This window comes from Ananas comosus, linkage group 2, assembly GCF_001540865.1.
Source record: "Ananas comosus cultivar F153 linkage group 2, ASM154086v1, whole genome shotgun sequence".
Classification (NCBI taxonomy): domain Eukaryota; kingdom Viridiplantae; phylum Streptophyta; class Magnoliopsida; order Poales; family Bromeliaceae; genus Ananas; species Ananas comosus.
Genome location: NC_033622.1, coordinates 16,023,095 through 16,034,233, shown reverse-complemented (window position 1 = coordinate 16,034,233; position 11,139 = coordinate 16,023,095). Strand labels below are relative to the sequence as shown.

The following is an 11,139-nucleotide window of genomic DNA, read 5'->3' as shown; positions in this document are numbered from 1 at the left end:
CCGATCACAACAAAAGCAGCGGGTCGCCCTTTTATAAAAGATGCATCACTACAGTCCATTTTAAAAAATTTAAGGGCTAAAAACTTTTATAAAAGATGCATCACTACCGTCCATTTTAAAAAATTTAAGGGCTAAGATTTATTTAGTGTATAGGAGCATTGCTCAAGATGAAAAGCTTATTGGATCCTTATCCTTGGGAATGGGTTAAGACTAGAATTATTAGTATGTTAATCGAAAATCAATACACAATTATGTTGAATCCAAAATTGTTAATTTGGACAAAAATGGAAATTGGTTAATGATTTATTTGTACTGTTTCCCTTATCTGTCAGAAAGGGACGCGAAATCTCACTCCGTACTAATCTTCGCTCTTCAATCATTGTGGAAGCTGTCAAATGCTCGGATACAAACACAGAGGCCTAAAACATTGCTCTCCGAAGAACCTGCAGTTTTCGGGAAAATACAAGACAGATTCCGCACTTAGCGCAGCGGCCAACAATATGCCGACAATATATCACAGAATATGAACGGAAATTATATGGGACCCTTTGAATGCTGCACGCGATGTGCATAAACGGCGGATAAGACGGTCACACTATAAAGAGAGTTCTTTTTTTTTTTCTAGGTTCTTCCTTTTTTTCATTTTTATCTTGCAGGATTGGCGAGAGCACGGTTTGGAGAGCACGGTTTGGATCTTTCATTGACACTGACCATACTGTCCAGGTTCTTTATCATCCTGATAGATCGATAAATCTCTTTTGCTCTTTGTCTTCTTGCTGTTTTTAGTTTTCACTTTACTGTTGTAAGAGTTCCCTTACAACATCGACGCAAAATATGAAGATAGCTCTTGTCATTTGCCAATAAATATTTGTATTATCTAGAAATAGCTTACTAGTTACCTCGCCTGTATACAGATAAGAGGAGAAAATAAAAGAGATTTTAACCTCGAAATAGTTTTAAGATTAATAGTGTTAGTAACTGTACCATAAACAACAAGCACGTAAACTGAACTAGATGTGATCAAAAGCAAGGGGAAATTTTAAATGTACGAGGACGATAAAAAGTCATGACATAAAAAAGAGGACCTGGGTTATTCCAATTGCAGGGGATTCCACACATTCTTTGCCGAGACGTCTCTGTCTCATCCCCATGTGGGGGCAGTCCCTTCAGAACAACATGAGGCCATGTGAGATCCTTGCTGGATACCTACCCCACATCCTTCTCTCTCTCTCTCTCTCTCTCATTATTTAATTTGAAAATTATATATACAAAGTTTATTAACCCCAACGCATCTACCAATCATGGCACCAGCTTCTACACTCATTTGTACACACCCCTGCCTCATCTCCCAATGCATCTTGAGAAAATAACCTAGTAAGTATAAAAAAAAAAGAAAGAAAAAGAAAGAAGGGGAGATTTTACTAAATTACTAACATTAAGTACATCACATTTATGTACTTTCAATAGCTTAGGCTTGCAATTTACAAGGGCAACTACAACCTTAACTAAGTACGTACATTCCCAAAACTCTTGCCCCTATTAAGTTACTGTTATCATTATTATTAATTTTGTTTTACCTCTCTTTCTCTATTTGCTTCAGCTGGAGTAATCTGACATAGCAAAAGAACAATTTGAAGACCCCTTCAAAGGTGTGCTTGGGGCCGGAAAGGCGGCGGCCGGGGCGGGGGCTCCGGTCGGCTCTTTTTGCGGCTCATCGACCGCGGGCCGTCGGATTTCCCTGAGCAGGGCGGCGATGTCCTTCATAGTGGGCCGGTCGTCGGCCCGCGGGCAAATGCATAGCACCGAAATGGCGAGGGCCTGCAGCATTTCCTGTATCTGAGAGTCCGGCCGGCCTCGGAGCCGGGGGTCTAAGAGGTCGATCGGGTCGAGCTTACGTTGCAAGTGATCGCGGACCCACTGGACCAGATGGGTCCCTCCGGGGAGGGTCGGGTCGAGCGGGTGCCGCCCGGTTAGGATTTCGAGCAGGACTACTCCGTAGCTGTACACGTCGCTCTTCGCTGTGATCCTTTGCATTGATGCATACTCTGTTTGCATGAAAAATGCCCAACATAAGTTTCATATTTAATAAATGGAAATTATTTTTATCATATATTAATATGATGGATTGAATGCGCGTGGGGGCCTAAACAGCTCATGTATCTATTTTGTGAGTGCATAAATATAATTTTTTTTTCTTTTTTAAAAAAATCTTTGTTAGATAATTCTTGGATCTTGTTCATGTGTTCTGCGTACATAAATAAAGAAACAAGCAGGCGATAGGTGATTTCTTTTTTTTAACCAAAAGCTAAAAATATAAAGAGTGGCTAAAAGGTATTATTTTTTATATTTGAATTATTAATAATTCAAACATTTTGAAGTGTCTTTAGTCCAAATTAATTCTGATAATAATGATCATAATTATTATAATTATTAAGCTAGAATATTAATTAGACAGAGAGACGTATATAGTACTGTTTACGGACCTGGGGCGATGTAGCCGTAGGACCCAGCAAAGGGCGGCGCGAAATTGGGAGGCTGCAGGCCGAGATTGGAATCGGAATTGGAATTGGAATTGGAATTGGTGGCGCCGAGCAGCCTGGCGAGGCCGAAGTCGGCGAGGTAGGGCTCGAAGTCGGGGCCCAGCAGGACGTTCAGGGGCTTGACGTCCCCATGCAGGATGGCGGGCACGCAGTCGTGGTGCAAGTACGCCACCGCGTGCGCCACCCCAACCGCCATCTCGTACCGCCTCTCCCACTCCCCTTCCCCACCCTGCTGCTGCTGCTGCTGCTGCTTCCCTCCCCCTCCCCCCCGGTGCAGGTACCCGCTCAGGCTCCCGTTCGGCAGGTAGTTGTAGAACAGCAGCTTCGTCGCGCGGTTCGCCCCCCACCCCAGCAGCCGCACGATGTTCCTGTGCCGTATCGATCCCAGCGCCGCGATCTCGTTCCGGAACGCCCCGGACCCGGAAAAGGATTCCTCCTCCCTCTCCGTCCCCGACCACATCTTCTTCACCGCCAGCGTCGGCCCCGCCGGAATCGCCACCCGGTACACCACCCCGGAGCTCCCCGTCCCGATCACGTTCGCCGACGTCAGCCCCCGCACAATGTCCTCCATCGACACGTCCAGCTTCTGGTACAGCGTCACCTCCCACACCCCCTCCCTGCCCCCGCCGCCCCCGCCGCCGCGCGGGCGCCTGTTCGTGCGGAGTAGCACGTATAAAGCCGCTATCAGAAGCAGAGCGCTGACGCTGACCAGGACCGACATTGCCAGCTTGAGCACCGATACGGCTGCCCGGCCGGACCGGTCGTCATCGGAGCCGGGGCCATTTCCGCCGGAGACGATGAGGCCGCGGTTGCCGGTGAGGTCGGCGAGGGGCAGCCTGCGGAAGAAGGGGGTGTTGGGGAGCTCGCCGGAGAAGGCGTTGAAGGAGATGTTCAGGGAGACGAGGTTCTGCAGCGCGGCCAGGGCGTAGAGGCCGCCATCCAACGCGTTGTGGGAGACGTCGAGGCAGCTGAGCTTCCCCAGGGCGGAGAATTCCGCGGGGATTGCCCCCGACAGCTGGTTGCAGCTCAGGTTCAGGGAGATCTCCAGCGCTGGCAGCTGCCCCAGCTGTGCCGGTATCTCGCCGGAGAATTCGTTGTCCCCGAGATCCAAGAGCTGCAGTTTGTTGCAGGATCCGAGCTCCGGCGGTATCGGCCCCGAGATCCGGTTCCTCCCGACGTTCAGCTTCGTCAGCTCCGGCAGCGACCCGATCCCCGGGACGAGGGATCCCGACAGCCTGTTATCGGAGACATCGACGAATTGGAGGCTCTTCGGGAGCGATTCCGGAAGCGACCCGGTCAGGCCGTTGGAGTGGAGGTCGAGGAACTCGAGGCTGTAGCACCCCGATATCGCCGGCGGGATCACACCAACGAGCCGATTGCCGCTCATGTCGAGGAAGTTGAGGTTCTTCAAATTTCCCATCTCCGCGGGGATCGGCCCAGAGAGCCGATTCCCACTCAGCCGGAGCCGGAAAAGATTCGTGCAGTTCCCGATATCCGGCGGGACGAATCCGGAGAGCTCGTTGGATAGGAGCAGCAACTTGGTGAGATTCTGGAGGCCGAAAACCTCCCTCGGGATCGCGCCGGTGAGGTTGTTGTACGAGAGGTCAACGGACTGGAGGTTCTGGCATTGGGCTAAATCCGCCGGAATGCTCCCCGTCAGCCGGTTCTGCCACGCGTAGAACAGAGTGAGGTTCCGCAGCTTCCGGAAGTTGATCCGTATCTCGCCGGAGAGCCCGTTGTTGTCGACCTCGAGATCGGTGAGCGACGTACAATTCGAGATCTCCGGCGGGATCGGCCCGGTGAGCTGGTTCGTGCTCAGCTGCAGCTGCTGCAGGTTCGCAAGGTCGCCGATGCTCGACGGTATGCTTCCGGAGAGCAAATTTAAGGAGAGGTCGAGGAGCACGAGCTCCCGGCACCGCCCGATCTCCGGCGGGATGGGCCCCACAAGGCTGTTCTGCCACAGCAGAAGAGTCTGCAGCTTCTTCAGCTCCCCCAGCTGTGCCGGAATCGGACCGGAGAGCGAATTCTGGTACAAATACAAGCTTGTCAGCTCGGTGCAATTTCCGATCTCCTCCGGGATCGGACCGGAGAGTAGCGCGGTGTAGATCGCGATGGTTTGGATTTTTTTCAATAATCCGATCGTCGGCGGGAGGCTTCCGGAGATTCCAGTCTCCGCGAGGCCAAGCATGAGCAAATCACTACAATTCCCGATCTCCGGCGGCAGCGGGCCCTTCAGGTTCTGGTTCCCGCCGGCCCGGAACACTTGCAGCCTCTGCAGCAGCCCGACGCTCGCCGGAATCTCCCCCGCCAAGTCGTTATCGTAGAGAGTGAGATACGTCAAGTTCGCGAGGCTCCCGATGTCGTCAGGGATCGGCCCCTGCAGAGAATTCGAGTTGAGGATGAGCGTCTCGAGCCTGTGGAGCCGGCAGAGCTCCGCTGGGATCGGACCTGAGATCTGGTTCTTGCTGAGGTCGAGGAAACGGAGCTGGCGGTACGTGGCGAACTCTTTCGGGATCGGGCCGGAGATGTTAGCGTCGGAGAGCACGAGCGTCTGCAGCGACGGGAGCGCGGCAAATGTCGTCGGCAGCGGGCCCTGCAAGTCCGTCGAGTTTATGCTCACCCCGACGACCGCGTCATTTGCGTCGCACGACACGCCGAACCACCGGCACGGGCTCGGGTCTGACGGCCGCCACGAGCTGAGCACGGTGGCCGCGGAGGAGGCGTTGAGTGTTTGCTTCCATGAGAGGAGAGCTTGGCCTTGCTCATCAATGGCTGTACACAAGAAGAAAGAGGTGGAGCTAATTGTGATTAACAAGAGAATTAGAGAGCTGATAGAATTGGAGTTGAGGAAGAGAGTGTTGAGTAGTAACGTAGGCATTGGAGATGGTGTGTGTGTTAGTATGTGTGTGTGTGTGTTTGTGTTGGGACTGAAGAAGAGGGGGGAAACCCCATGTTTTGTTTATAGGAGAAAAGGTAGAGATCTGGATCCATATTAATTGTTTTAAATTTTGATATAGTTGGTGGTGTTTCTGATTATGGGATGGATTTAGATGGGTTATGGGTATTGGTTTTAATAATAGGTTTTTTGTTTAGTGAAATTGGGTTTTGGAGTTTTGTATGGAGTGGTGGAAAGGTGAAGTGGTGGGGAGGGGAAATTTTGGTGGGATTTGGATAATTTAAACCTGCAAGAGAAACTGAGAGGAAGGTGGGGTTTTATCATTTCTCTTAACTTAATATTTATTTATTACCAAGGTTGTTAATTGTTATGGTTGCTACTTGCTGTTATTATATGTGAATCTTCTTTACCTGTTGCATATAAATTAACAAAAGCAATTTGGTTAAGCACCTAATACTTGGTTGAGTAACTTGCTAAATGCTAATACATGGTGTTTTCATGGATTTTTTTTTTTTTTTGGGCCATTGGAAGTGAAATCCCTCTCTCTCTCTCTTTCTCTCCCCTGGCCTTTTCTTGTTCATTATAAATTGTGCTCTTTAGTGATGTTCCTGATTTATTATAAAATCAACTCTGTTGATATTCCTTTCTGCTATCTTGTATAGTAATTTTTTTTTTTTTTTTTTCCTGGTGAACTGTTCTCTCAAAATTTTTAATATATAGTTAGGGCAAAAGAATTAAGTACGAAGGAACTGAATCTCCTTAATTACATTTCTTTTGACTTCTAAAGAGAGTACGTAGTAAATAACAGTATTTGTGGAATATATGAACCAAAAAGAATTAATACTGGCATTTAACATAGACTAAGTACTTGCAAGTAAGTAAATTAACACAAAGGATCGAGTGAAAATGAATAAATAGTTGAGGAATCAGTGAAGCGCACATGCTAATAAAGGACGGAAAGGTTAGTGATAATCCTTAAATAATAATAGTAGTAATAATAATAATAATAATAATAATAATAATAATAATAATCATCTTGATCATGTGGTTTAGAGGGGGATAAATTGCTGGAAAGTAATAATAATACAAAAGTATAACTTAGAACATGTACATGTCTTTGAGTGGAAGGGACAACAAGGATAACATGGAGCCTCCTTTGTTAATTTTTAAACTTTTATCTTTTTTTAAAATCCTTTCACATTGTCAAGACCCCTCCTTTGTTAATTTTTTTTTGAAAAACCCCCCCTCCAAAAAGTTCTTCTTAGACAGGTAGGCCCTCGTGGGGTTCTCTCCCCATTACACAAACTAAGGAATGCTTGCTCAAGTCCCGCTTAAAAAGAAGTGAGGCACTTTTGTGTGATTTTTACTTTTTTTTTTTTTATTCTAATTTAAGTTTAGGAGATTTGATGTGCTAGAACATATATAGCCTTTCTTTGTAAGCTAACTTTTATGGGTTTTTGAAAGAAACCTGATGATGTATAATTTTCGGTAAATTTTTATAATGTAATGTTTTTGATGCGATTGCTCAATTAAGTGTCATTATTGTGAGTAATCAATTTGATCTTGATGATTAACTACTGAATGTAAAATCACATACATATTATTGTTAAGGAATAATTTCCATTGAGTCGATTGTTCGATGAGTTTTGAGGTATAATAAAAGTAACAGTTTACATTTTATAACATATTATAATTTACATGGTATCATAGTAGGTGATTCTTTAATTCAAATTCTAATAGATAAACCAGTCACTCCATCCCTGAAGTTCAAATTTGATATCTTACATATATCAAATTTACATATATATATATATATATATATTAATAATTAGCTGTAGGAACAAGTAATGTTGGACTTAAATATTTAACTGAGAAATGCAGGTGAGATAATCAATCATGTCAACCAAATAACAAATAATGTAACATGAAGCAACCGTAATCTCTAACTTATTGAGCTTAAAAAAACATGAGATTAGAGCCAAAATGCTTTCACATGGTGATGATGGAAAATTTTGGAGACACATTAGGTGGCACACATGGTTAATTGGTTAATGTAATGGGGATGGAAACATCATGGGAATAAAGAGGATTTGGATCCCATCGAGAGGAGAGGAGAGGAGTGGGGAGAGTGAAGAGTGTGAGAACAACATGGGCCACATGAAGCAGCTAGAGTAGAGTTGAGAAAACAAAAAAAAAAGAAAAGAAAAAATGCTTGAGAAGGGGAAGTTATTGTGGGTTTAATAAAAGATTAATTAGTTTTGTACTTAGTCAAGGTGTAATGCATGTTCTTCTACATCTTATTCTCCATCCTTAGTTCTCTGACAATAAAAAGCATTTTAGGACAACTCGCACAAATAATTACATTACAGTTGCGTTTACGATGATTCGAAAATTTAAGTTGCTTAATTTCTTTTATAACATCAAGTTGATCTACGAATAGTTTTTCTTTGAAAGATTGAAAGCAAAGAGTTTTATTTTATTTTTTAAAAAAAATTTATTTCTCGACTATTATTACTGAACAAAGCAGAGAAAATTTAATTAGAGAGGACAAGTGAGAAACAAGGACCGTTGATGGGCACATGGAAGTGGAAAGGAACGAGCATTTTTCTTGTTGTCCGTTTTGTTCTTCACGTGCCATACACCGGAGGGAGCTGAAGAGAGAGGGAATCAAAAAGGAAAGTGAGATCTATATCACACGGTCTAACATTTGTTATCTCCTAAGATCAGGGCCGTCCAATATTATACTAGTCTATGATCAACTTCTTCCTAAGAATTACAGCAGTGGCAGTACTCCTTACTGAATCTTCTGAGCTCAGAAACTGCAAGCAGGGGATGGTGAAATTATGTAACCTACCGGCTATGTGGATGACTCTGAAGCAGTGTTTGTTTCACCCCGAACGCGCACGGTGGATCGAGCGAGAGAGGAAAATTCTGCAGCAAAATGCGAGAGAACTCGCGAGATCACAAAACTAGAATTTATGCTTGAAGGGTACGAGGTCAGAGTTCATGAAACTGTGCATCTGTTCGACCCAGATTTTCTAACTATACTTAAGAAGGTAGATGTTTGTACCACTATTGAGTCTACTAGTAAAGCAAAGACGACGCTGCAGGTCCAGAATAGAGGTAGCCAAGTTGGCGATACTCGAAAGAGAAAGAAAGAAAGAAAAGAAAAGAAAAGAAAAAACCTTTGAAAGCTAGAATACTGGAGATCAGAAAATGCAAGACCCATCAGAGGAGAGCAGAAAGAAATAAGCTTATGGTTCTGAAAAACTCTTAGCAATGTTTAATCCAATCTATAATATCCATAATGGTCTCTACATGATAATGTGATGTCAAAAATTCCACAAATCTCTACGCATGCCCCGTGGATACGACATGTGAGCCTACTTAGTTAGTAGTGCGTTACTTTAATCCTATAGCATGTTATCATAGTGGGTCGTCTAGGAAAATTGAGGCACGCGGGGTCCACCCCCCCCCCCCCNATATGAAGGTTTTCTTGTAATGATTCTTAAAAACAAAAACAAAAAAATATAACAAGAATATTAAAAATACACCCTATGAAACATCAGTAGAAATATAATCTGCAAATTTGCATTTGATGACTCTGGTACTGCTAACACAAATCAATGACGAGGAAATGCTTTATTAACAAATAAAAACATGTTCAACATGGACACTGCAATTTTCAACAACATCAAATCGATGACGGTAAATTTCACGATAACACATAAAAAGGTTAAATTTTTTGGCCTCTTTCTGGGCACTACTCTCCGATTTTTCCTACAAACTTTTGTTAAAAGCTAATTTGTCTACCACTTCAGATTATATGCTGAGGACCCATCCATGTCACTTCCCTTTTATGGTCACATTTTTATACTCCATTTATGGCCATATCTCTCTTTTCCTCAGTGATGTTTTATTAAGTATTAAATTAGTATGAAGTTGCCGGGGTTACCCCATTCAAGTCAATTCATTGTCTCCTTATCAGCAAGCCTAGAGGATTAAGATCATAATCTCCCTGATTTCAGGATTTTGTTGTCTTAATCCCCCCCCCCACCATCTGTATCTTTATGTCTTTAGGCTTTATGAATAGTGGGTGGATGGAGAGTAGGGTTACTAAAAACTCATTACTGTATTTTAAGTTCTATTCTACACAATATGAGCTACACTTTGCATTAATCTAATTTGGAACGTCCACTTGCTAATAGTAAGTTATTGCTTTCAACAATAATACATTAAGAACATACATAAGCACGTAAATACATCAATATAAAAAGAATAAAAGATACCAAGAGAAGAGTTAGGCTACCAACTATATGATTGAATCAATATAAGAGGTTCTTGATCTAAATAAAGTACTGTGAGTTTGACTAAAGACCGGCCGTGTGAGGGCGAAGTTTTGGCTCTAATGTAGTATTAACAACAGTAATGTTTCGTCGATGAGTTCAGCATTTTTATATATCATGTACATGTATTGGAATTTTCCTAGTCAAAGATGCAAAGAGCAATCGAAGCAATTAAGAATAGAGTTGGTGCCAGATTTAGCCAAGTGTCGGCAGGCCACTTGGATTATATTCATTAGGCAAATAGGGTATCAGTTGCTCTAATCTCTGCTGGAAAAAATATTGAAGTCAAGTTTCTAGCTAAATTGTGCTTTTGTGAAGCGAAGTTGAGGATGAGAAACATTTTGAATGGTTATTCTGGTAAGAGGTTTTACTCACACTCGGAACCCATGGAACCTTGAAGTAGATGAAAGCGTGGATCTAATTTTGCTAACTTAAATTATCCTGTGGTTGACTCCTAGGGCAGTTAGTTAGCATAGAAAAGGCATTAAAAAAAAATTTTATAACAAGCTTGCTTAAACAGGTTCACTGATTAAGCTCGGTTCTTAATTGTTTTAAGAGTGTCATCTTTGGAAAAGGCCCATCAAGAATTTGAATTCAGTAATTATAGAATTATGATATAAAGTGCTAAAAGAACTCCGAACGAAAGAAGAATACTAATTATAAGCTGCTCATCTAAGAGCCTCTTAGGCCTAGCTATAGCTTCCGTAGGAGTAATACTTGATTTGACCATAGTTATGTGAATATGCATTAAAACATTATCATTCAAACATTTCAAACAGATTTTCTATGCAGCAGCAGTTTTAAATGTAATGTTCTGATCTTGCACCCAAAACACCATTTCTTGGTGTTTTTTAATTTTGCTAGCTACATGACACTGTTGTTGCTCAGATTAGAGAAGGAGCTTTAGAAGCTAGGCATCTCAACCATTGCCAATCGTGTTTCACAAAAAATTTAATCTGATTTAATAAACACTTTTCTAATATGCCCTTAGGTCACTACACATACAGTTAGGATTCAAACATAAGTCTTATTGGTAACAATAAGGATCCCAAACAACTGCTTTTAACAATGGTCCTAAAAAACCATTGTATTGAACTTCATTGTGAATTTATAAGAATAGAATTTATACCCATGATTCTATACATACTAAGTCATCAAACTTTAGCTATATGGGATAATATGCCCAACTTCAAATCTATAGGAAACCTTCCTTCCTTCCTGATTGCCTCAAGGTTTTATTCTTACTGAAATTAGATGATTATTGATATCTCACATTTTTCTTTTTTGACTTCGTCATGTCAAACTCCTTGAGTATATCACACATGTTTTAACCATATATTTCACTGTACCTAACTCA

At 42.8% G+C, this 11,139-nt stretch overlaps 1 protein-coding gene across 3 annotated transcripts; it reads right to left on the bottom strand.

The window, feature by feature from the left end:
- LOC109706493 (probable LRR receptor-like serine/threonine-protein kinase At4g26540) lies at positions 1,395-8,423 on the bottom strand. 3 transcript variants are annotated; one of them, XM_020227343.1, is made up of 4 exons: positions 8,291-8,423; positions 8,003-8,087; positions 2,484-5,312; positions 1,395-2,045 (listed from the first exon to the last, which is right to left on the bottom strand). In XM_020227343.1, the coding sequence occupies exons 2-4, from the start codon at positions 8,037-8,039 to the stop codon at positions 1,597-1,599; spliced, it is 3,315 nt and encodes a 1,104-aa protein (XP_020082932.1). In that variant the 5' UTR covers positions 8,040-8,087; positions 8,291-8,423; the 3' UTR covers positions 1,395-1,596. The 3 variants fall into 3 exon arrangements, with proteins under 3 accessions (XP_020082932.1, XP_020082933.1, XP_020082931.1); XM_020227344.1 differs by lacking the exon at positions 8,291-8,423 and having other exon boundaries at positions 8,003-8,279; XM_020227342.1 differs by lacking the exons at positions 8,003-8,087; positions 8,291-8,423 and having other exon boundaries at positions 2,484-7,095.

Coding starts and splice junctions, on each gene's coding strand:
- LOC109706493 (XM_020227342.1), bottom strand. CDS start 5,418: ATGCCTACGTTACTACTCAACACTCTCTTCCTCAACTCCAATTCTATC. Junction 2,046..2,483: donor CTACGGCTACATCGCCCCAG/GTCCGTAAACAG, acceptor TCATGCAAACAG/AGTATGCATCAATGCAAAGG.